General features: G+C 41.3%; 4 protein-coding genes across 5 annotated transcripts; 2 read left to right on the forward strand and 2 right to left on the reverse strand.

Annotated features, from left to right (window-relative positions):
- Positions 1-1,326: 1,326 nt before the first annotated feature.
- On the forward strand, positions 1,327-8,748 carry capn10 (calpain 10). The gene is made up of 13 exons (XM_061044557.1): positions 1,327-1,635; positions 1,954-2,209; positions 2,670-2,801; positions 2,936-3,132; positions 3,270-3,499; positions 3,724-3,865; positions 5,021-5,187; positions 5,270-5,526; positions 5,599-5,801; positions 6,814-7,069; positions 7,159-7,352; positions 7,461-7,506; positions 7,684-8,748. The coding sequence occupies exons 2-13, from the start codon at positions 2,063-2,065 to the stop codon at positions 7,711-7,713; spliced, it is 2,001 nt and encodes a 666-aa protein (XP_060900540.1). The 5' UTR covers positions 1,327-1,635; positions 1,954-2,062; the 3' UTR covers positions 7,714-8,748.
- A 214-nt stretch (positions 8,749-8,962) lies between these two features.
- eif4e2 (eukaryotic translation initiation factor 4E family member 2) lies at positions 8,963-12,742 on the forward strand. Of its 2 annotated transcripts, XM_061044547.1 has the most exons (8): positions 8,963-9,003; positions 9,794-9,905; positions 9,990-10,124; positions 10,292-10,396; positions 10,487-10,639; positions 10,887-11,027; positions 11,483-11,558; positions 11,654-12,742. In XM_061044547.1, the coding sequence occupies exons 1-7, from the start codon at positions 8,984-8,986 to the stop codon at positions 11,516-11,518; spliced, it is 702 nt and encodes a 233-aa protein (XP_060900530.1). In that variant the 5' UTR covers positions 8,963-8,983; the 3' UTR covers positions 11,519-11,558; positions 11,654-12,742. The 2 variants fall into 2 exon arrangements, with proteins under 2 accessions (XP_060900530.1, XP_060900529.1); XM_061044546.1 differs by lacking the exon at positions 11,654-12,742 and having other exon boundaries at positions 10,887-11,023; positions 11,483-11,639.
- A 266-nt stretch (positions 12,743-13,008) lies between these two features.
- Positions 13,009-17,777, reverse strand: LOC132979068 (phospholipid scramblase 3). Its single transcript, XM_061044545.1, has 8 exons — positions 17,593-17,777; positions 16,347-16,686; positions 16,126-16,203; positions 15,821-16,013; positions 14,657-14,768; positions 14,481-14,580; positions 13,752-13,810; positions 13,009-13,657 (listed from the first exon to the last, which is right to left on the reverse strand). The coding sequence occupies exons 1-8, from the start codon at positions 17,593-17,595 to the stop codon at positions 13,631-13,633; spliced, it is 912 nt and encodes a 303-aa protein (XP_060900528.1). The 5' UTR covers positions 17,596-17,777; the 3' UTR covers positions 13,009-13,630.
- A 243-nt stretch (positions 17,778-18,020) lies between these two features.
- Positions 18,021-25,026, reverse strand: chrng (cholinergic receptor, nicotinic, gamma). Its single transcript, XM_061044543.1, has 12 exons — positions 24,827-25,026; positions 23,457-23,593; positions 23,337-23,381; positions 23,100-23,224; positions 22,475-22,630; positions 21,521-21,618; positions 21,218-21,418; positions 20,768-20,882; positions 20,561-20,675; positions 20,171-20,432; positions 19,944-20,077; positions 18,021-19,004 (listed from the first exon to the last, which is right to left on the reverse strand). The coding sequence occupies exons 1-12, from the start codon at positions 24,888-24,890 to the stop codon at positions 18,783-18,785; spliced, it is 1,674 nt and encodes a 557-aa protein (XP_060900526.1). The 5' UTR covers positions 24,891-25,026; the 3' UTR covers positions 18,021-18,782.
- Between the last annotated feature and the right edge of the window lie 577 nt (positions 25,027-25,603).

Genomic DNA, 25,603 nt, shown 5'->3' on the forward strand with positions numbered 1-25,603 from the left:
AGAAGATGTCCTTTACTGCCTGTATTATTAAGAATCTGTTTTCTCATAGAAGTGGCTTTGATGATGATAATACTCATCGTATTTGCTTGATGAATGTTCTGGTCATCTCTTTAAAGGCAGCATGAAGTCTTAATGCACACATTCTGGAAAATATATTAACTTCTTCACCCGTCTTAGTATGGGTTACAGACAGTGGAAAAAATAGCTTTTAATCCATCTCTGAGCTGGAAACAGCATCAGTACAGCGTCAAGATGCAACATGTTATGCATATTATTTGGATTTTTTCCCAGCCTCTTCTTAAAGAAAGCGTTAAGCAGCATGGAGATCATCTTAGAAAATCAGGTTAAGGTTAAGGTTAGGGAAAATCAAGACAAAATTAAAAATGATTTGCTTAATTCTTGTTTATCCATTTAGCCTACCTTTATTTAAATCTTCAAAGGCAAGAAAAGGAATGTTATTGTGATATTTTGTGTTTTCTAAAGATGCCTTGATCTGATATTTTATAGAAAGTATCAAAAAGCAATTTGAAAGATCGTATGCTTTAAATATAGAATAAGAACTCAAAGTGTACCTTGAAATACAATTATAATTTTTTTTTTATAATCAGTTAGTATTTTTTGCTGTCTCTCAGTGAAACAAATACTACTACTACGCTCATGCTTTCTATACTTTCCATACATTTGATCTAATAACTAGACTTAAAGTGATCTTACTTGACACCAAGCCAACTTTGGGTTTTGATGTCAACCCAGTTTTCATTGCAACGAGACTCAATGTTGATGGTTAATGTCAAGTCAGTGGTGTTTTTTGCTTTCATTCTGTTGCATCCGAACCCCACAAAATGGATGGTTGAAAGATTTCACCTTGCTTACAGGTCTGCATGTCGACTCATTGAACATTTGTTACAGTTTGGACGTCAAACTGATTTTCATTTCCAATGTGAAGGAATCATCTGTCCAATGTTGGGGGTTGCTCTTCACTAGGCCTATAAATTCAACATATGTCCAATGTTGAATGTTGAAGTCAACCAAACACTGGATCTCAAAGACAAAACCGTTTTCATTCTTGAAACATCTGTCCAGTGTTAGATTGCAGCATCTTTCTTATGTTACAGTGAGTTCCTGCTGTGTCTGCTGGAACTTTGCTCCTCCAAATATTTCTGTCTCTCATCACTGGTCCTGTCAATGAAGACAATATGACCCAAAACTTATCTTTCGAATAAGATCTGCAAACTGCTAAACAAAAATATAGTTCAAACAGCTGTTGTATTTGTCATGTGCACAGCTGTGTAGTCCACTGAACCACCAGTAGGAGGCGGACGTGTTCACCTGCACAGGAAGGATTCACTACTTTATGAATGAGCTGCAGAAGAGCCTATCCGTGTTTACACCAAAGGCTATAGCAATCAAGATGTATTTTACATATGACCTGTAGACTCAACGAAATCGTTTTTACACTATTTGTTAGAAAGTGTCTTTGTGCCTGTGATGTTTGTCAAATCAAGATAAGATGACGAGGCACGGAGATGCTGCATCTGTGCATTGCCAGCTAGCTGAAGCTAACGGTGAGCTAGCTGCTGTGTTATTATGCAGAAAGGAAGCTACGAGGGGAGAGATGCAGAAAAGAGGAGAAAGGTAAGAAACTGAAACACATTGGAAAGCCTCAACATGACCTTTACTCTGTTTATAACGTGACAGTGTCGTTTGGAGCCATGTGAATAAAGCCTTTGTTAGTAATGAACTGTTATTATGGTTGTAAACATGTGAATGTATGCCTATGTGTGTGATATGATTATGTCATTAATAACAACCCTGTAACACATTGGTCAAAATATTTACGAAACAAAACACTTTGAATTAACATGGTTCAATCTTTATCTCCCTATATATGTGGACAACAAATCTTCCAACACCTCACGGTAACTTATTCTCTAATTGTCCCTTTCTTTTCAGGTGTGGTAGCCGTGTGAAATGTTATTGGAGGCAGTGATGATATCTCAGCTGGATGAGGTTCAAACACTGACCCAGCAGGTACGATACAGGTAGACTAGAAGCAGGAGCGATGAAAGAAGAAAGCAAGGCACAATGTGAAGAGGAGGCTTTATTATTTGAAGACCAGGACTTCCCCCCTGAGGACATTTCCCTTCTGTGTGACAGCTCCACGCCCATCGCCAGGCTGCAGGGAGACATCACATGGCGACGCCCACAGGTACAGACCCCACAGTCGAGGGGAAATTGGAAATGCCACAGGGAATTCCTTTAATGGTTGTTTTGAGCGTATAGGATGTTGATCAAATTGAGGTTGGCTGGCTACCAAGAAGTTTTATTATCACCTGTCAGAAAAAGGATCCGTTCAGCTGCAGAGGGATTTCCCTCATCAGGTGGCGGGTTGTATTATGAAATAGGCCGTGCAGTTTAAACATTATGGTTCGGTAGTTCAACACTAGAACATTTTTTAAAATAATGGATGAAATATAAATGTACTTTTCCATGTCCATCATCAAGCATCCCAACAAAATGATATTGTAAGAGGTGTTAACCTGTGTGTTCATAACAGCCTAACAGCTGATGATTTATTTATTTATTTTTTCCATACATTCCAAATCCAGGTCCTTATTAATTCAGAATTAAGAAATAAATACTGCTTCATGTCTGTTTCTCTGCTGCAGGAGATCTGCGACTCTCCAGCTCTTTTCCCTGATAACATCAGCCTGGGTCACGCAAAACAGGGCTTATTGGGCGACTGCTGGTTTCTCTGTGCCTGCTCCTTCTTACTAAAGAACAAACATCTTCTGAACAAGGTAGCTCCCTTTTTGTACAGCACCTCAAGAACTGGTCAATAGGCAGCAAAGTGGTTTGATTATGTTTTCCTAACTAGAAATATCAAAAGTATGTACCACACTTCTGTACTGACCTGTTCTGCGACACTCTGCAGGTGTTTCCTCCAGACCAGCCACAGTGGGGGGACAGCAGGTACAGGGGCTCCTTCCAGTTTCATTTTTGGCAGCAAGGACACTGGACAGATGTAACCATTGATGACCGTTTGCCCTGTATCAATTCCACCCTTTGCTTCTCACGCTGCCACTCGCCTATTGCCTTTTGGGTAGCCCTGTTAGAGAAGGCTTATGCCAAGTAAGTAACTTGTAATAATTCCTCTATTGTGTATCAGTTAAACTTAGATTTTAGGTCGAGCTTCCAGAACGTTTGACTGACATGGCTGTGCAATCCCAACGTGTCAAATGGAGTTTTGCTCCCTGTTTCCTGTTTAGGCTTCATGGCTCTTACGAGCGACTGTGGGCGGGGCAGGTGTCCGAGGCTCTGGTGGATGTGACCGGGGGTCTGTCAGAGTGCTGGAGTCTAGGAGCCTGTGGGTCAGAGGAGGAACAGAGACCAGAAGAAGACAGTGACCAGGTCAGGAGGAGAAGGCTGGACCTTAAACTTCTGCACCCAGTGAAAGACAAGTGTGCGATCAGCTGCTCCACTCACAGCAGCCCTGGAGGTCAGAGAGTAATAATGTTGATATTAATAATAATAAACAGTATCTGAATAATAACCTTATTTTATAGCACTCTTTTTCAAATTTGGATTTACAAATTGCTTCACAAAGGCTACAGAAACAAACATGTTTAAATAAAAGGTATATCAGTATAGAGTGAAAGAAAAAATAAATCAATATTTTAAAGTATTATTACAGAAACATGATGACCTCTATGACTGCTCTAGGTGCCAGTGAGCTGGGTCAGTACCATGCGATGACTATCATGGAGTGGTTGGATGTGAAGACGGTGTCAGGGAGTGAAATCCTGCTGCTGAGAATCAGAAACCCGTGGGGAAGATGCTGCTGGGGAGGAGCATGGATAGAGAGGTAGGATTGTGGGTCACTTTATGTGCTTCAAAGATTCAAGATTTGTCCTTTTTAGATATGTGGAATAACTTAGCACATAAATAAGAAAATAAATTGACACTTAGTCATTCTAAATCATCAAGGAATTTGAGATACATTCATTTTTTTAAAGGGGCTCTATGTAACTTTCAAAAATACTGCGTTTGTAGCGATACCGCAGGCCGTTAGGAGAACTGCACCAGTAACCTGTTGCTCGCTCTCCCTCGCGTGCTCGTACGTACACAAACGAGCATCATCATCGGCCGCGAAACACTGGATATTTACCAGCATAATGTTTACAGAGGAGGTAAGTGGTCATACACATGTGAAAGTCTGTGAAGGAGTCTGTGTGTCTGTATTCATTCTCCATCCTACAAACTACAGTCTCGGCAGGCACTGGCTGAGAGCAGGAGTGTGTGATGAGTTTGTACTGTTGATCTCTGTAAGTGGAGCGGAGTGAGGAGGACGTTGAGAACGTGCATAAAATGTCACTTCCTGGAGCTTTCGTGGAAAATACGACCCGGGGAAACATTTTATACAGGCGACACAGATAGACAGTGAACATCTACTTTTTCACATCAGTTAACCGTTCGCTTATTAATGGGCGATAAAAAATGATTTATACATGTAAAAAGTTACATATAGAACCTTTAAATAAATATATAACTTTTAACTTTCATAAAACTGTTTATGTAAAAAAAAATGGGCCCCCTAGTAGATCACCCGATAGAGGGTGCACCCCGTGTGCAAAGGATGAGCCTTAACTGCAGTAGCCCTAGGTTGCATGCTCACCCAAGGGTCCTCTGCTGAATGTCTTTCCCTCACAGTTTTCACTTTCCAATAATGGGAAACAGGCCCAAAAAATCTTAAAAATAGAATAGGTAAATAAATGATAAAATACAAGAAATGAAATGTAAATCAAATAAAAACTGAACAAGTGAAATCTGCACCCAGTGTGGACTCATGAAGTCTGTCAAACATTTAGCAAAGGAGCACTAAAGCACCATGCAGATTTGAGTAGTCGTAGTGTAGTATTACAACAGCCATGCTGGCACTCACATGTACTTTTAAGCATTCAAGAAGTCCAGATGTTGGGTTTAGGTGCGTCCACATTCATTCAAGGTAACTTCTCTGCAGTGGTGCTGGTTGGAGTTCTATCGACCCTGTTTCTGCTTTGGAGCTACAAGCCAGGGCGGCTGATGGCGAGTTCTGGCTGGACGAGGATGAATTCATGTCCCAGTTTGATGATGTCACTGTTGGATATCCAATCAGTGAAGAGGGCCATCTTAAGAGCATCTATACTGGTAGGTCACATCACTATTTGTATAGTTACAGTTACTGACTTTGATCTCTTATACACACTTTCTTAACATTTCCCTCTTACAGGAAATGTGCTGACTCACAACCATCAGCTGGCGGGCCGGTGGATGAAAGGTCACTCAGCTGGTGGCAGCCGAAACAGCAGCAGCTACAGCAGCAACCCGAAGTATTGGCTCAAAGTGTGCGAGAGAGGAGAGGTGCTAGTATCTCTGCTACAGCATAAAAAATGGAGACATACAGAGAAAAATGCACAAACACCACAGGAGGACAGTGGGAACACAAAGCACCAGCACTACCAGGCTGTCGCTCTGCACATGTGGAAGGTTTGTACCATCAATTATCAGAAACCATGTTGTTGTTTTTCTTTTCACTGATTTTGTTGTTTTCGTTTCCAGGTGGAGAAGAAGCGTTTTAATCTGAGCCGGATGTTGAACAAACCTCCTTGTGCTTCTACTCACTGCCATGCCTATGAGAGAGAGGTGGTCCTGCACGGGCAGCTGGAGCCCGGATACTACCTGCTGATCCCCAGCACCTACCAGCCAGGAGTCGAGGCCCGCTTTCTTATCAGGGTCTTTTCTTCCTCTTCCACATCCTTCTGGTGAGTGACAGTTTAAAGCATGAGAAAGTCATCAATGTCCACATATCTCTAAAAAGGGCTGCTTAAAACATGCAGAAACATTTCTCTTTATAACCAAATTCAAACTATTTTTATTGTCCCAGAGCAGATTGTTATTGTAGTAACAGGTGACAAAAAAATGGGGTTATGACCTCTGACAAACTTCATTCTCAAATCAATAGAAAGAAAAAGAAAACTGAAAAAGAGCATGGCACCAAAAGCTGAGTCTTAGCCTGATTTATGTCGACATTGAACTTATTTTTTAATGGCTACTGAAAAAAACCCATAAAATACCAGTAAACACAAACATCCAAAGAGGAATACAGAAAATAATACTTCATCATTAGGTAAGTAGCAGTTTGGCTTCTCATATTTCCAAATCCCAAGGAAAAAAAAAAGGAAAAATAGATTAAAGAAGGAAGATAGAATTATATAAGTAGGATCTCTTTAATCAAAACAAGGTTCAAAAAGAAAAGGTGATCAAATTAACAATATACAATGTTAAAAATAGGTTACATTTAACATAGTTTTAAAGATCAAAAATGTCCTACCATTCAATGAAGAGCAAACTTTTTAGCAGTTCTTCTCCCATTCAACAACAATCTGTAATAATCCCTTAAACATACAGTTTCATGTCACAACTGTGTTTTTAATTCATGTGTGATGAACAAGATATGAAAGTCATGTGAGTTTACCATTTTCCCCAAAAATGCATGACAAATAATTACATAGTGACACCTGCTGGTCATATTGAAAAACATGTCTGAAGAAACAAAAAAAATAAACACTTGAAATTGGAAAATCAAACTCTAACTCTATCCTTTTACACTGCAGCAAGAACTGCAGTCAACCCATTCATTCAACCATTGTTTTTTAAACAACGATGGGTTTTCCTATTTTAATTTCTCACCATGTAAAGTGCTGTATAGAATGTTTCATGTTCCAGATTAAATGTAACCATTCTTGACAGAACTATGATGGTATCCCCCCTCAGTGCCCTGAAAAGCCCAGCACCTTCACTGCCATTAACTACTGATGGAGAGTGGGAGACAAGTTACTTCCGGGGCTCGTGGGTGGAGGGAACGACTGCCGGAGGAAGCAGGAACTTCCTGTCTTACTGGCAGAACCCACGCTTCCCTTTCACTGTGTGTGCTGAGTCAGCAGAGATGTCAGGAGTTCATGTCAGGATTACCCTGCACCAGAGCCGTCCTGACACTCATCTGCACCCTATTGGCTTTCACATTTACAAGGTTGGTCGAACATGATGATGGGAGATTACCTCCTCACAAAAGCGTTAAAGTTAAAATGGCAGATTAACTGATCTTCACTCTGTGTCCAGATCCTAGAAGCTGAACCTGATCAGACGTTGACCAGGGACCAAGATCCTGTGGCCAGCTGTGTCCCTCACTGCTACACTCAGGATGTCAGTCTGACTTGCTGTCTGTCTCCTGGAGCTTACACCATCGTGCCCTCCACCTATCAGCCCAACTGCTCAGCAGATTTTACCCTCAGCCTGGCTCGCAGAATTCATAGGTGGGCCTGGATCATTTCTTTTAATCCTTTAATAAGCTGACAGTAGGAGCTTTAGATATCAATATTTCTTGACTTTCAGAAATGATAATGGATTTGTGTGTCTTTCAGGAAAGTTGTGAAAAGCCAGGAGATGCTGGGAAGAGCCATTCAGGAGGTCAGTTCTCTAGAGAAGTGTAATGTTATGCTGAAAGAGATTAGAAAAAGTACAAAACCCAATGCAAAGTCCTGCTGCAGCAACTTAAACTTGCACTTTTAAGTCTGTGATTGTGGTCAGAAGATGGCAGCACTATGTAATCACTGTCTCTGTGTGTTGTGTGTTTCTGGGCGGCAGATCTCTCACATCTCTGTGATGCAGAGCTAGTTCTCTGGGACTGTTGCTGCTCCACTGACGTCGGCTCACCTCGCTGTGCCTCTTGGCCCATGATGAAAGAAGCGGTCCGTTCGTCCACCCTCACTGTGGATGCCATGTGTGTTCATGTATGTGTATGTACTTTATGTGTACTGTCAGAGGCTGAGGAGGCAGGCGGGCAGATTTAGTGGGAATGTGTGTGTCGGGAATCCTGGAAACCCCTTTATCCTGAACCGCTGAGGCTCAGGGCTGAAGGGCAGCCACACATTCATCAGCGATTAGGACATCAGAGGTTGTCGGTGGGCTGGGCTGCTAATGAAGTATGACGGGACTGGCTGGTGTAAACAAACAGCCGCCATTGAAGAGGGCCGCCGCTGGTCTTGCTCATTCACTCACTGGTGCGCCTGCCGGCCCAGAACAAAGGGCCCTCTCATGAAGGTCTTCACAGAGGCGCAAGGGGCGAGGGGATGGTCTCCGACAGCAGAGCCAACCAAACCACACTAGACCATACCGTGCCATACCATGCCAGAACAGTCCTTCTGTCCCTCACCAACCCCCTGCGGATACTCTGCTCCTTACCTTGCTTGCAATATTTGTCAGTTCTTCATCCCCTCTCTCAATAACAAAATCGGGCTTAAGAAGTCCACATAGTTCCTGACTCCATCCTTGCCTCCCAACCTCCCTCCCCTCCCCACCGCTCGGTCCACAGCTCTGCCCGGACCTGAACAGTGCCGCAGTTTGATGTTGCCGCACAAACAGATGACAAGCGGGCAGATGAAGGGATGAAACAAGGGATGCGGCACATCAGAGGAGGCCGGCTCATATGAAGGAGCTGCCAGTCCTTTTTGTGTTGTTGGTGTGAGCCTGCCCACAAGCACCCATGTCTGTTTGGGGAAGTCATGGGGTTTATGATTATTCATTGGAGCCAGAGTTAACAGACTATTACTCAGCTATAATTAACCTTACAGCGGTACTGTACTGTATTTATTATGTGAGCGGATCAGCTCAATGAGTTGTGATCAATAAAATGTTGAAACATAAAGTAAATCTTTGCTTTTGTATATGTTATCATTGGATCATGCATGTCTGAACCTTAACATTTATAGCCTATGGCCTGAGCTTAGTGTGAATAACACATTAGATGTCGAAATCAATGTGTCATCTATGAGCTCCTGCACGCTCGTCACTACACGGCGTGCGCGTACACGTGCACTGCGCGACGCCGTTCCTGCGCATTTCAGGTGGCTGTGGTTGGACTCCGAAAGGCTCCCACCTAAAAAAAATGAACAACAAATTTGACGCGTGAGTAAATAAAAGTTTCTGTGAAATATCAGCCAGAGAGTGGGCTCCCATGTCGTGACTGCATATACACGGAGGAGCGTGAACGTTAATGAAGACTGTTGCGTGTAAAGCGAGAGGTGTGTCAGCTTCATTGCATGGTCCTGCATGTCCTGTGTACGCTTATAAACCCACATGAGAGCAAGGGCTACACACACAGTTGCATTTGAACCGAAGGACAGCAGCAACAAACATTAAATAGCATTTCATAATGGGGAGTGTGCCGTGTTGATAGCTGTAGCTTAGCCTGGCAGAAAGCCGGACAGGCCCTGAATCCTCGGTGTGTTAGTTGTTGAGAGGCCGAGGAAGTTGCGTCCATACTCGGCTAAGACAAGTGTACCATATCGGTTCAGTACGGGCAATATGCGTGCAGCGTGTTTTGTTATGTTTACAAAGAGGTTGGTTTACAAAGAGGTATTTACGTTGTCATCTTTTACAGGGTGTGTATTTGCAACTAACATGGAAAAGATGTCTATGTTGGATTATCAAGTAATACCTGTGAGACCACACTATGAACACAACCTGTGTTTAGTAACACTAAAAGTTTAGAAGCACCTCAAAGATTACCATGAAGTTGAGCCAAACCCTCTCTACAATTTACTGCATTGATGAAGGTTGTTTGTGTTTGCATGGTTGTTATATTAAGACTGCATTCATTCTACAAAGGTTTACATGCAAACTGCCAAAGGAGTCTTAAGAAAATGCTTTCTATGCATGTCACAGACATTTTAGTGCTTGTTTCCTTTACATGCAGTCTGAAAGATGATGACAGTGGAGACCATGACCAGGACCAAAGCTCACCGAAAGACTGTGAGAAGGAAAAAACTGAAGACGAGGACAAGGACCAGAACGCCTCCAAGAGAAAGGCGAGGCTATGAAAGAATTACTCATGTGTGTTTGAAACATTAAAGTTAATTATAGGACTTAGTAACTGTGGTATTGATCTGCAGATGGTGGTGCCAGGGGCAGGAGAACACCCTCTTCAATACAACTACACCTTCTGGTACTCCAGACGCACCCCAGGGAGACCAGCTAGCACTCAGAGCTATGAACAGAACATTAAACAGATCGGCAGCTTCGCCTCGGTACGTCAATCCTCATGACCCCTTTATGGAGGGCCTACAGTGGAGAGGGAGGGGTAGCCACTCGCTTTGGTCAACCTGACAGCCAAAATCCACGATCACAAGTCTGTGCTGACCATTTCTCGCATACAGGTTGTTGATGATGAAAACATTTCTTTTCTCTTGCCAAGGTGGAACAGTTCTGGCGTTTCTATAGTCACATGATCCGGCCAGGCGACCTGACGGGCCATAGTGACTTTCACCTCTTTAAAGAGGGTATTAAACCCATGTGGGAGGTGGGTTCTCATATTTAAATACATTGAATCAGACTTCTCTTAATGTATAATAAAAAAGTTGACCTGAAACCCTGCATGTGCCTTTTGAAGGATGATGCCAATAAGATGGGTGGTAAATGGATCATCCGTCTGAGGAAAGGCCTGGCGTCTCGGTGCTGGGAGAACCTGATCTTGGCCATGCTGGGGGAGCAGTTTATGGTTGGAGAGGAGATCTGCGGGGCTGTGGTGTCTGTACGCTTCCAGGTAACACACACACACACACACACACACACACACACACACACACACACACACACACACACACACACACACACACACACACACACACACACACACACACACACACACACACACACACACACACACACACACACACACACACACACACACACACACACACACACACACACACACACTCTCTCTCTCTCTGGTTTTAGCTTCATGAACTTCCTACTTCAGTATTTACAGACGTGCATTCTTGCTTCACTAGGAGGACATCATCTCCATCTGGAATAAGACAGCCAGTGACCAGTCCACCACTGCTCGTATCAGAGACACCCTACGTCGAGTCCTCAACCTGCCGCCCAACACCATCATGGAGTACAAGACTCACACAGACAGCATTAAGTATGTATGTCTCCTCGTTTTATTATTTTTTCTTTAACCTCTCTCTCTTTCTTTCTCAGATATAAATTAATGCATGATCAATGTTGTCATCAGAAGTAAATTGTGAAATTAGCTGTAATGTATGGATGATGTATTAAGCATCTAAGTTATGTAACAGACTGCTATTACTTTCTCTGATCAAATTGCATTTAGTTTTTAGCAAGTGTTAAATATGAGTTTTCAATTAGGATGAAGTTAGAAACTACTTTTTACACAACATTTAATGCTGTAAAAACAACCTGTTATATTGATTTAAAAAATTTTTACAAAAAAATGAATTATTCGTTCTATGTTAAAAAGAAAGAAAACCAAAATATAATTTGCTTTTGATGGTGTTGTGATTCTTCCTTCAAAAAAGTAGAACTATCTAGATAGTGAGTGTGTTTTACTGTGAAGTACTTCATCACTGATTGTTTGCAGAGCCTGGGAAGACTTCCATGGTCTGGTGAATGCTAGTGGTGGACGTTAGCCCCTCACACAGAGAACCTCTGCAAGAGTAAGAATTGTTGCAACACCAGCAAAACATTCTTGTAATTTTTTTCAGAATTTTGTCTCTTGTTAATTTTGCTTGTCCGTACTTCTGATGCGTAGGTGTTTGTATATGTGATGTGCTGGGGGATGACGTGTCCAGGAAAGGATACCTCAGTGTGGACTGGCGCTGTGTAACATGAAGACAGGATCAGAAGACCTTTTCATTCTCTGTGTCAAATTGGAAATGAATAGAAAAGCATGTCGACAGCACACTGAACCAAGCCGAAGAGAGAAATATGCGTTGTTTTTAATCAACCAGAGACGAACAAAGCCTCCATTTCTTTTATTCTTTTTTTTTTTTTTTATGCAAGATTTCACATCATGGTAACTTGCCTCCCCCAGAGGGAGGTCATGTTTGACTGGTGTTGACTGATCAGGTCACTAGCTGATAACAAAGTGTACTTGACAAAAGACAACAATCTGTTCAAATACTAGATTTCATTGCTTTACATAACGTCAGACTTCTTGCTGTTAAAAATGTGTTTGTGTTAACCTGTTACATTGAGACTCAAACAGGGTTGCAGGCAGGAGTTATTTTATTACAGTGCTGTATTTTAACAGTTCCTCTGGACATTTCGAACTAAAAAGATTATTATTGTATACAATATATTTGTAAATACAGTCCACTTCAAAGATCACTCAACTGAATCAACTGTGATTCTCCATCTTTGACCTGGGATTTGAATTCCAAAGGATGAAGACCATCCTGTGTTGGGCAGAAGCTTGTATAACGGGCATCTTCAGAATGGACTACCAAGCTGCCTGAATCACTGTGCCTGGCCGCAAGCCTGACCCATACCAGTTTTCCCTCTTATCTGTTTTGTTTTTATTCCCAGCCTTTAAAGAGTCCAAGGAATGGGCTCTGCTTTAATGTCCTAAAACACTTACCTTCACTCTTTTTACATTTTGTAGTAAATGAAATGAAAATGGGCCCAGGGTCAGGGTCTGTTACAGTTTTTATCAATTCCTCGGGATCATTTTTTTCAACAATGTAAAGAAAGAAGACATAGTTTGTTGAAATACTGTAATGCTGCCCTTATTTAGTGGTGTGACGATGGGTGCAGGTGTAAATCAGAGGGGAAGAAGCACTGCTGGATGTACACCTGATGGATTATAGCAATAAATGTCAAATATGCATCTGCTGCTAAAGTTGCTTAGGTGTCATTTTCTTTAATAAATGTTCCTGTGTGATATTAGTGAAGACGGTGGATGAAGCCAACTTGACCTCATTGGCTTTTGTTAACTGACCTTTTGAAGCCTGAAGTTTGGCATATATCACATTCATTTTATTTTTAGCAAGAAGTAAAGATATTTATGTGAGCGTGGAGCTGCAAAGGAGGTTCTGGTCAACAACCGTTATGCCCAAGGATAATAAAATGGTTAACTAGTTCAAGAGCTAACATTGGGTATGGTTAGCGCTCGGGGCTAAATAGACGCTCTGTTAGAACAATTAACTGCAAAAAGTGTTTCATTATATAAGTCAAATTGAATAAAACATGGATTAGTTGAGATGGTATCTTCTGACAGATTGCATGTCATGTATAATGTGGTTTTTATAAATTCATTTAAACAGGTACGTTATTTAGAATTACTCCCTTAGGAAGTTGTCATGAATTGATTTAAGCTAAATATCCAAATTGTTATTTTATAACAGACTTTAAATATGTTTATGCATTACGTGCGTTAAAGTTTGGTGTTTTAACATTGGGTTAGGATTGACTTACGTGTGCAGCATGCCTTAAGAGGACACATGAGGAACTGCAGATTTTTTTTAACTTCTACTTTAGTTTCGGTTTTCAGCTCTGAAAGTTCAAGCTTGGTTAAACTGAATAGCTTTATTCGATCATGTATTTATACATTTGCCATAAAGTGACGGGTGGGCTTCATTAGTTATACACAATTTTTCATGATATCAGTTTATTTAACTCAACTTTATTTGTATAGCATCCTGCACACATACAAGCATGCAGCCCAAAGTGCTTCACAAAACAGTCGACAGCAATGATATGAATGTTCATAGTTGAAGCTTCTCAATGATCAGCTCATTTCAAAGAACATGTGATTCTGTAGAGAAAACAATGAACACTGATTAGTTTATCAGTGATATGATTACAGGCCTCTTTTCATGCCAGGTAAAGATGTTCCTAAGCTTTCTTACCAACAAGAAAGTGGCAGCCAGCAGCATCAGTTTGGTTTGTGATTCCATACTCAGTGGCACTGGAAGAGATTTTGAAATTAAATCGTTAGGCACATGAAATAAAATGTAGAAATGAAAGTCTTCTGATACCCAAAAGCTGACAATGCTAATATGAAAAGACATGATGTCATTGGATCCCTGAGTAAATACAGCTCAAACTTTGATTTGATTGCATTTATTGCTGGAATGGAACCATTTACCATGCTATTGGCAATACTTGTATTTTATTACTTTGACATATACGAATAGGGATGTTAAAGAAACCATCAGATTCTGGAGAGTCTATGAAGAGTTTAATAGTAGTCAGTATTAATTCATGAATAAAATGCCATACTGTATGGACACGATAAAGAGACATAGAGAAGGGGTGCTGGCAGTTTGCGCGCCCCTTGTACATATAGGCTATCAAACCGGACGGTCGAGGTTCAAGTCTGACCTGTAGTTCCAATACCGCATTCCATTCCTCACTCTCTCTCTCTCTCTTCCAGTTTTTAACTATCCAATCTCAATAAAGGCAGGAAAGCCCCAAAATCATAAGAGCTTAAAAAAAAAAAAAACATGGATCCAAATTTTAAAAAGCCCATCTTTCACATATCACAGGAGAGCCTGGAGCATCTGGAGAATATGATGTTGTGTTAATTCATTTCAAACAGGCTATATTTCTGCCTGATATGACTTGTTCTTACTCACCCTCCAACCCAAAGTATTCATGGTCCATGTTATGCTCCTCATTGAAGCCCCGCCATTTCTTCCAAATTGTGCCTATTTTCTCACCAACGTTGGAGACAACCTGGGTGTGATTAAAAACCAGAGTTACAGAATAAAATGCTGTTACAGCTGCATTCTTGCGTTTTCATATTCCCGACCTGGAATTGCTGGTTGGAGAGGCAGCGGTTTGGACAGCAGGAGCCCTGGATTCTGATGCTAGATGCTCCGTCTGAATCGCACACCTCAAGCAGAGGAGTGAACATGCTCCACCTGACAACACAGTCAGGCAACACAAAGCCACTCAATATAGTTTCTTACATAAGCATGCAATAAGCAACCTATCAGATACACTGGCCAGTTCTTCACACACTGGCGCAGCCTGGCCTTGATGCTTGGTTGATCAAATTTTCAGCTGTCATGATTCTGCAGCACCAAAACCATTGTTAGCTTGGTGTTGGAGGAGTTCAAATTGGGGCATGCTTTATTCTAGCACAACTGAGAGAATATTTATACCAAGTAGATCTGTGGCCACCCAAACCTCTGCCAGGTCAGCCGTAATTGGACTTCATCGAGCGTTGCTTTTGGAGAACTCTAAATTTGAAACACAAAGGCACACCAGCTAACCCTGGAGTCAGATTTAGGCCACAAGAAGAAGAAAGTATTTTGGTTTGCTATCCCTCCCATTAGCCAATATTCCCATTAGGGAAAGGCAACGCATTCCTTCCCTGCGAGCCGAGGGCAGCTCTGCCGGCGTGTCTCTGAGCACACAGCTGTTTTGTGTTTTCAAACTCTCCCAGGTCTAGACTACGCCCGGCTGGGCAGAGCAGTAAAGGCTTTTGCTGCTATTTACAGACAGGGCCCAGGCATTTTTGCTCAGGCCAAGGGTGGCCAGAGGCTGGGAGTGACATGGAAAGAAATGATTCAGTCTGACACTGTCAAATATTAAAAGAGCTGGTATAGTATTCTGTTGTTGGGCGCTGACAGGTTTCTTTTACCTACATACCAAAACACATCAAAACTGTATGTAGAATCTGGGGCAACTTTCTGACAACAAAATTGTATAATTGTAGACTAACACGGCAAAGTCTGATTTTGTTCTTTAATTGTATTAAAAATACAAACAAAATCAGTGTTCCACAAATATATTTGATAAAGTCTCAATCTCTTGTGTAACGCACTCTAATCTTTGATGTAGGTTTCAAAGTGAGATTGGCCTCTTTGGTAAATGGTAAATGGTTTACTGGCTATACTCAAAGCGCTAAAGGAGCATGTTATTGCGTTTATACTTGCACAAATCTTGAGGCACATTCACACAGTCTCACCTCTGGTAAACAGAGCCAATGAGATGTTTATGAGGCACATAAACCTTCATCTCCATCATGCAGCAGCAGAGGCAGCAGGCGTCCACCCTCAGGGGTCTTTCAAAAGAAAAGACCTGGCGGCCCTGACAATCAAAGCCCTGCAAGGTACAGGCTCGAGCTGGACCGCAACACTGGAGGCACACACAAGAACTCTCTGACAGGAGGAAGACATCAATGAAAGACTGAGAGAACACATTGAAAACTCCTTCCCCTTCTTTTTATACGAGCTGAAGATGGGATGAATGTAGCTGAACAAGGACAAGTACCTTCCACGGCCACAAGTAACTGGGACCTGCTGCCTCCCGTGGTGATGCTGTAGATCCTCCTCGGAACGCACTGTGGCCCTACAATGATGAAGCATTATTCTGTTACATAGACAAATCCCTGTGCTCCTTTTGGGGTCCAGAAACACACACACACACACACACATACACACATCACACACACAAAAAACAACAACAAAAGCAACCCCCTCTCCCCCGCTCACCTTGCAGCTCAGGTCTGGCAGTGATGTGAATTTGACTGACTGTTTCCAGCACAGACATAAAGTTTAATCCTGCTGCATCTCCGGGATGCTGCTCTTCCGCTTTACCCGGTGACTGTAAGTAGAAGATGTTCTCCACTTTCCTCCCAGAATTCAGACTTGGCAGCTGCTCGTTCCAGTCAGGAGGTGATGGGTAAGGTTTGGGTCCAGGTGAGTAAGTCTTGCACTCACCTGAAGGCCCACAGCGGTTATGGAAAGCTCTGAAGATCATCTGGATGTGCTTCTCTCGCTCCAGTCCTCCGAAGGGCTGAGGCTGATCAGTCACAGCTGACATAGCACAAAACTGGAAAATGTATGTAACAGATAATGCTATTGGAATGGACATATAAGAGTATTGGAATGGACAGTCATCTTCATTTATTTATGAACTTTCAGTCCAACAAATGACAAATATAGTTTTGCAGAATCAATTGTTAAATGCTTTCCACGAGTAAAAGTCTTCCTTGAAACAACAGCATCTAAGGAAGGTATTTTTTTTTTACAAATACTTTAACATACAACAGTTACCTCTTCCCATGTACAAAAGTACAGTTGATAACATCATTTCCGGGGAATATTGAAATGTTTTGTAAAAATTATGGTTTCATGATCCGAAATATTCAATAAACACTGAATTTTTTTTTTCTTCCATTTACTCTTTTGTCTGAGACCTCCTCTGACTTTCTAATCATACTATTTAATTGAAAAAATTAAGTAGAAAAAAATGAAAATTGCACTATATAAGAGCTTAAAGGTCCACTAAATATAAAGAAAAGAAGCAAAGCTAACGGGGGTAATGTTGGGGTCATGTTGGGGTCACAACTCCTGGTTTGGGGACCACTGGAATGAAGGGTATTATCTTTAAATAATATGAATGACTCCTACAAGGGAAAGATAATCAACTTCTGTCCTGCATCACATTTTCCTAACAGCAGGATACAAATGTCTGGCACCAATATAAACATCCTCCCTTTAAAACAAAGTCATTTAATCACTGCAAGCCAGCCTGAGACTCTTCTAATTGACATCACACCTCCCAAACATACACACTGCATGCAACACTGTTTCCTCAACAACAAACATGATAAGAGGACCAGTACAGAGAGCATAGACTGCAGGTGCTTAAACATGTACGAGATGTAACCCTCTCTTTAAAACAGCAGAGTTTAAAGACAGAAAAACAAAGTAGTAAATCTTAACTTTTGCTTACCATCAGTGGTCGTCCTCCAGCTACCTTCACAATCTGACCATCTAAGTGTGAGAAGAAAGAGAGCAGGCAAACATCCACAACTCGTCATGATGAGGAGGGGAGAAGCTCAAACATCCTTACCACCTCCATGTGTTTGTGTGAATTTTAACGTGATCATGTTTGGCTTTGTAAGTGAGTTTTTTTTGTCTCTGGAGGGCCCGCTCCTTCTCCCCCCCCTCCCGGCTCTGTATCACCCCCTGACTCTGTTACCATCCCAACCAGCCGGACCTGCCTTTTGTTGGCTGAGAAAAGCAGCGCTCAGCCATGTAATTGAAATTCTGCTTCCAGAGGTGGGGGGCCGTGCAGCAGGTCTGTGTTTTGGTGGTAGTCTGGGGGATGTCGCTGCTCTCAATAGGTCTTGCAACAGTGTCAAACAGATACAGTTTTTATTGGAGTATTTTCAGTCATATCAATCATTACATATGAACAAAATGGTCAGTTTGGCAGCAAAAACAGTGTTCCATCAAAAGAATAGGCAAGTGAATACAACTATAATAATAACAACTGAGGTAATCCAGATGTTACAGTATCGACATAAGACAGAAACGTAAAAAAACAAACATGTGGACTGCTAATCTTTGTGATCTTATCAAAGTCTCCCCCCCACCCATGTCAACTTTAGTCCTTTATTGACCATTACCAGCACTTTCTCTCTATAACCTCCAAGCCTTCTTTCATAAAGTGTTAGTTTTTTTTTAACACTAGGATGATTAAGACATTCTTTAGAGAATGAAATGAAAAGATTACTGTAGCACTTTAATTTAAAAAAAAGTTTATTTGTACCCTGTGTGATCAACTGATGTCTTTTGTAGTAATCATTTGGATTGAATAGATAATAGAAGGCGTTTGGAAATGTCTCTTTTTTTCCTATCCAGAATTTTATGCAAATTATTCTCAACCTCAACAATCAGTCACAGCAGATTTGTGAAAGGTTAAAAGGTGTCATCACAGAGCAAACGTGGTATACATGCAATTGTGCAGAAGATCCTTTATCGCCACCGACAAGCATTTTTGTGATAATCCAAAGATCCACATCACACACAGCTGTATCATCTCTCCTTTCTGCACTCATTAGTGAAAGATCACTGACAGACGAAGCCTGATTTCCACATCAGATAAGGGGATTACAATTTGGTGAATTTACTTCTGTGTCAACCCAAAAACTCTGCCCCAGTCCCGCTCTGGGTTGGATCTGTGAGATTGTTCATGGGAGGGAGATACCTCTTGGGATCCCCGGGGAACGGTGAGAGGGGAGGCTGGTTGAAATGACCCATCAGGAAGATCCCAATAGTGCCGATAAAAAACAAAGAGGCCATGACGATAAAGCAGGCCCTGTCGATCACCCGGGCAACCAGGAACCACTCTTCATTCTCCTGGGGTGAAGGAGAATATGGATATCAGTGAGAGAAAATGACTGAATGTGAAATTGTAGAATGTTTAACAAAATGTTTTTGGGAAACACATTTAATTCTAAGATCAGTTATTTTCCTTCCATTTGTAAAACTTTTATAGCATGAACGTATTTACATTGTGCTCTAAATTTTGATCTGTCGAGTGGAAACTATTAGGCTACCTTAATGCCTGGATAGAATTCAGCATGTGTTGCTTTGTAACCTAGCTTTTGATGGTGTTGGTGGTGGTGGTGGGGGGGGCGTGACTCTAAAGATGTGAGAGTGACCTGTGAATGTTATACTTTAAGCTTTATATGTGGATGGTTTATGGTGGGAAGCTGGAGTTAAATGGGGAGGGGGAATTTTTGTATTTGATTTTGTGTGTACAGTTTAGTTTGTCCTCTCAAATATTGGATTGGCTCACACAACTGTTCTTTGTGATGCTTTGTTTTGGTGTGCATTTTAAGTGTCTTAAGCCTATGTTGCTTTATTTTCTGATTGATAAAAACCGGCTTCTATTTTGGAAAGACCCAAAAGCACTTTTAAAAGATTGCAAAAATAATGCAAGTGAGGAAAAAAAAAAAAAAAAAACTTAAACAAACAAAAAAGTAAATCTGAAATCTGTTTGAGTTCTCAGCTTCCTCTGAAAAGGGCATAAGCCTATTTGTGCTGAACTAATGTAACGTGTAAATATAGTTTTCATTTAAATAAGTTGATTTGGTGTTTTGGTTGTCAATAACTCTTCTAATAATAAGATGTGTAAGAAGTGTAACCCTGACCATCATTCAGAGGGATCATAACGTGATTTTTACTTTGATTTATTGACCTTAGTCCTTTTTATTCATTTAAAATGTTTCCATCATTTCTTGGCTATAATTGTGTCTGACATCTTAAAAAACTAAGAAGAAAAAAAGACCTTACATTCTGGAAGCTGTTCTGTTGCCTCGCAGTCTCAGCGATGTGTTTGCAGGAGGCCACACACTGCCTCAGCTGTGGAGACGCTCTGGCCAGGCTGGCACTGATCTGCTCAGCTGTGCCGCCCTCCAGTCCGCTGTCTGTGTGCAAGACACACCAGTTATCGCCATGGTTACAGATGCGAAGACACTTTTAATTCTTCTTAACATAAATGAACTAATTAGAATTCTTACTAAGCCTCTCCAACACTGTTTTCACCATTCCGTTTCTTTCTTTGAGTCTGGCAAACATGAGTTCAGAGCGAGCTGTTTTCATCGTGTATTCCTCCGCCTTGGTGATGAGGGTCATGGAGCTGCGGCGTCGGCAGTTGACCATAAATAAGGTGTTTGTATCCTGATTGTTTCCATTTCCAACTGTTTCTGACGTTTTGTCATTGTTAGGTGTCCAGGGTTTCATCTGCATTCTCAGCAGCCGAGGCAGGATGTTCAGTAGGATCTTAAGAAGAAACGGGGTCAGAGGGTAATCCAGCGGCAAATAGACCCATGTAGAGCTAACATTGTGTTCATTCAGAAGCTCCTTAACGAGAATTGTACAAAAGGGTTTGTTCCGGCCCACTACCTCACCTTTCGGACATTGTCCGTCAATATGTGAGTGTTCGGGGTTCTCAGAGAGACGTTGAGGACGATCACACAGTTCATCACCACCATGGTGGTCACTGACATCACAAACATCAAATACCTGCAGTCAAAAGTTCAGAAATCACATGTGTCGCAGCATGCACTCTCAGTACCAACTCTCTGATTGAAATCTTTCTGATTACATGTTCTTACTTTCCAATAAGAGGCACCGCCTTTGAAGTCTCTGGGACCTTCTTACCGATGAGGAAGAGGAACACAGTCTGGCCGAGAAGAGTGGCGATAGACATGGTGCACTTCTGACCACCAGCTGCAAGAATCAAAACAATATTCAGACAAAGCAGTGAGGTTTTATGTGAATGAAAACAGATACCATTGACTTATCGTGACCTTATGGAGCCATATCTCTGTCTCTTGAATCACACACACAGTCATGGAGAAAGTTTTGATCAAAAGATCTAAGAAATCTGGACTCATTAAAGAAATTATTTCTCTTTGTCCTCTTCTAAACAAATAACTCAATTATTTTTCCCCCTCTTTAGTATCTTCTGGGATTTAAATCTCTGAGACTTTGGTAAAATTAACTTGAGAGTAGTTTTACTATCAAACATTATGTTCTCAGATGCACAGAGTGTGGAAAAAGACCTTTGGCAGGTAAGTAGAAGACGAGGAGGCAGAGAGAGGAGAAGAGCACACAGGGAACAATGTAATTGATGATGTAGAAGATGGGTTTCCTCTGGATGACGAGGAAGAAGACCACCTCCTGGTACTCCAGCTCATCTTTTGTGAACTGGCTGTTGATCACTTTCTTAGCCGGCCGGTGTTTGATGGCCCACTCTCCGTTTTCTAAAAAACAAATAAGTGTATTTCATTCAGTTTTCATTTCAAAGGGACATTAAGTTATTGATAGAGAGTTGAAAATATATATTTGTCTTAGTGTTACTATGCCTGTGAAAGCCTCTGGGTCAATATCCACCCACTCCAGCGTGTGGTTGTCTTCTTCTTTGAGAACCAGTTCGATCTCGTTGGCGCTGTACGTCTGAGAGCTGAACACAGGGAGAACACGAGGTCTGTCACCACAACAAACACAACCATCTATTCTCTTTAACAAGGCAGCATAGTGAAAAGGCACCATTAAAAAAAGGCAGCATTGTCCCTGCTTAAGAAGTCATGGATTCTATAGATACATTTAGACACATTTTTACCTACCTGTTCTTGCTCTTATGATAAGCATAAATCATCCCTTATTGTTCTTTAACACTACATTACTACAATATTGATATTATTGTACTAAAATATGATTTCATATTGTAGCATTGTCTTTGATTTTAACTATATAAATCTCTAATTATTTAGAGTAATAAGCTTATATACTGCTCATAGACGGAGGGTTCACCACCTCTTTTATGGTCATAGCATGTATGCTGTTGTCTTACTTATACCTGTATCTTTATACTTTACTATTTCTACAGGGAGTTCAGACAACCTGGATGTTGCACTACTACACTTATTTTTGCATAAATATTTCCACAATTTATTCATATTGTTGAAAGTGTAATTTCAGAGTTTTTAAATTGCAGCCTTTTGATTTTTAATGTTTTATTTCTTACTTGATTTAAATAGTTATGTGTTGCCTTACCTCATAGCTGATCTTTATGTTGCTGTAACATGTCACTTTTATCTACTACTGTATCTTTATTATTTTAAACTTAGAATAAATCTGGTGAATCTACATTCTTGATTGGTATGACAAACACCTTTCCGAGATGCTGTGATATTTATGAAACAATATTTATATTAAATGTTGTAGTTAATGTGACCTTTATGAAACTTAAGTACTTCACATGTAGGCTACCGCTCTTCGACTACAAATCATTTCCTAAAGATCCCGTCTCCACTCACCGGAAGATCATGGTGCAGTTCTGCCAGTCGAAGGGAAAGTAGTTGACAGTGATGGAACAAGCGCTGCGGTAGATGGCAGGAGGCAGCCAGTACACACAGCCGTCGGGAGACACCAGGGCATTGCAGTAGAGCGCTACCTCGAACTGTCCATCCACACTGTGGACCGGTTAGAACGCAGGGAGACTGACAAACCACCAGTGTACTCCACTTTCAAACACACACACACACTTAAAAAAAATACTTTCCACATGTAAAGAATGCACAGATAAGTTCCTTTAATCTAAATGTTACGAAGAGACTTTCAAATCTTTGAGGTTTCCAGTGTTTATTTTTGCCTCATTCCAAATATATCGAATAAATACTATTGGTTATTACTTTAATTTCTTAAAAAATGTTAATTCAGACAAATAAGACCCATATATTCCAATAAAATAATAATCATCTGGCCATAAAAACACAGCTGCTGTAATCTGCACAGTTATTCACAGTGGAGGAAAGATGTTAAAAATGACATTGTAGGGTATCAATGGTTAGTGTTGTTGTAATGTGGTCAAAGTTGCTTCATGAATGTGTGAGTGTCTCTACGGCTGAGACGAGATTTTAAATCTGAAGGTGTTCCACTCACTTGTTCTCCAGGATGACGTCTGGCAGCCAGATGCTCTTAGAGGGGACCCGTAACTGAGACGTGATGTTCCCATACAGAGCTGACCTGGGCGGCTGGTCCCATCTAAGTCTATGGTCACACCATTGCTACACATAGAAAATCTGTGTGGGTTTAGCTCTGCAGAATCCATTGTACATACATATTGAACAAATCAAAAACTCAAAGACAGTCCAGCAGAAGAGGTGTGTGTGAAGTTACCATTTCTATCCAGACGCTGGTCGTCAGGGCCTCCTCCTTCTCGTTCTGAGAAGAGACAGCTTGTTAGGAAAAGACGACCCTGAGTCAGGTGGGTGTAACAGCTGGATGAACCTCACTCACCAGAGAGATGAGGTTGGTGAGCGTCATCTTGATGTCGACCTTAGAGATGTCACCACTCTTCTCCATGGGTCGCACGTTCTTGTTGTAGCCTTTCATCAAGTCCTTGAAAAGTTCTCCTTCAAGGTTGACTGCTGATGCTGCAGACAAAAAACACAAAGATGCTGTTGAGTTGCATTAAAGGAAATACAACATCATGTGGTATCTAAGCCTCTGCTTCCTCTATTCTGGCCATTTTTATTTCTTTCTTTCTTTAATCTGCCTTTTGCGGGGGTGCCTGTGTAGCTCAGTTGATAGGCAATTTGTTCCATATACAGAGGCAAAGTTCTCGCTGCCTTTGGTACATGCTAACCCCACTCACTCTCTCACCCATACTTCCTGTCTCTCTTCACTTGTCCTTTCAAAAAATATAAAAAGGCAAAATAAAATAGTTGCTAAATGTAGTCGTTGTGAGTCAATGAAATCCCCAGCAGAGATGTGTATTGAGTCTGCATCCCGTTCTGCTCAGTTTGATCTTTGGGCGGTGGTTTTGTGTTGTTGGTTTTCCCTCCAACAGAACGTGTTAACAGTCATTTTGGCTAACTCTCTGAGACCCTTTCATTCTTATTAGGAACTCACAATACAAACCCATCAGGAAATGATTGAAGAGGAAACAGTTTTTCATTTTAGTAAATCAACCTTAAATAGAGCTGAAGTGCAAAACAAATGTTCAATTAGGAGACCAAACGAGCTGCAGCACACAAAGTATCATCCAAAAGGCTTTGTGGTAGTTTTGGCAAACTTACCATTCACAAATAAAAGTTGCTGATGTTTTTTTTCTTTCTTTTAAACCTTACAACTACAAGAACAATAAGCATGAAACTGGAATTGACATGACATCTTCTACATTTCCGGTCCTGTTTAACAGACTTGAGTACTAAATTCAACAGTATGAACTGAACTGGCAACGTGCATCTGATTTGAAGCTCCTCATCTGCCCTGCCAAATAATGCAGCTACAACTGAGTAACTTTTACTATATCATATTCACTTACAATAAAAGTAAATGTTAATATAGCTTACAAGTAATGCCATTCTGTGAGATGAGTGTCACCTTTTGTATTCGTGTAAGAATTTAGAATCAGACTCAATAACAGGGAGAATACTAAAGTATTACGAGAAAATTGATTCATGTTGACAAGTTACAACAGTTGGATGAACCAAAAATGACATAAAGAAAATGTGACTTCTTAAGGAAAACTCTTCCTCTAAGTAATTTATGTCACACCTTATCCATCAGAAAACCTTTCCTCACACATGCACATCACACAATGCAAATCTCCAGACACTAACAAGTTGCTGTATAATATCATGGTGGATGAGCGAGTGTCCTACCTGTGGCAGAAATCATAAAGACCCTTAAGAGGAGTGACAGAGAGAGCGGAGGTCCACAATCCATTAGTGTGTGTTGGTGCTGCGCAGCCCGACACAAAGCTGTGATCACTTATCTAATACACATGGACACTGCTTGATGGAGCTGCTGGCATTCAGCCTTGGTGTTTATGTGTGTGTGTGTGTGTGTGTGTGTGTGTGTGTGTGTGTGTGTGTAAATGTGTTTGTGTGCGTTTGCTTCCCAGCAAAAGTCAGGGCTAACTGACGGGAGGGTTGAGGTTAGGAGAATGGTTGGGGGTTGGTGGTTGATGATTGTTCGGGTTAAATCCAAGAGTGTATTTCCAGTACTGCATAGCCAGCTGTCACAATACAAATACACACACACACACACACACACACACACACGCCCCCCCCAGTGTCAAAACAGTCTGTTGTGAGTCTGTTCAGTGCACCTGGCTATTGTCATTCAAACGTCCACATGAACAAAGTAAAAAAAATACATTCTTTGACAGCAAAATTGGCATGACTTTGATCTATAATAAGCTAGTTTACAGTTTGCTCAATCAGCAGCCATGGTTTAATGTGTTGTCGGCAGTAAAAGGACATCACAACAGGGCAGCAACACCTTGAAACAAATGAGTGTGTCTGCAGCTTGATAGAGTGAAAACAGCTGTAAAGAGAGAGCAGGTGTTAAGTCACGTCCATTTACGCCCTCTCTGATGACTGAACACGCTCAATGGAGGTTACTTGAGAATGTGTGGCACGTCATTACCCTGTGTC

Source organism: Labrus mixtus, chromosome 8, assembly GCF_963584025.1.
Source record: "Labrus mixtus chromosome 8, fLabMix1.1, whole genome shotgun sequence".
NCBI lineage: Eukaryota > Metazoa > Chordata > Actinopteri > Labriformes > Labridae > Labrus > Labrus mixtus.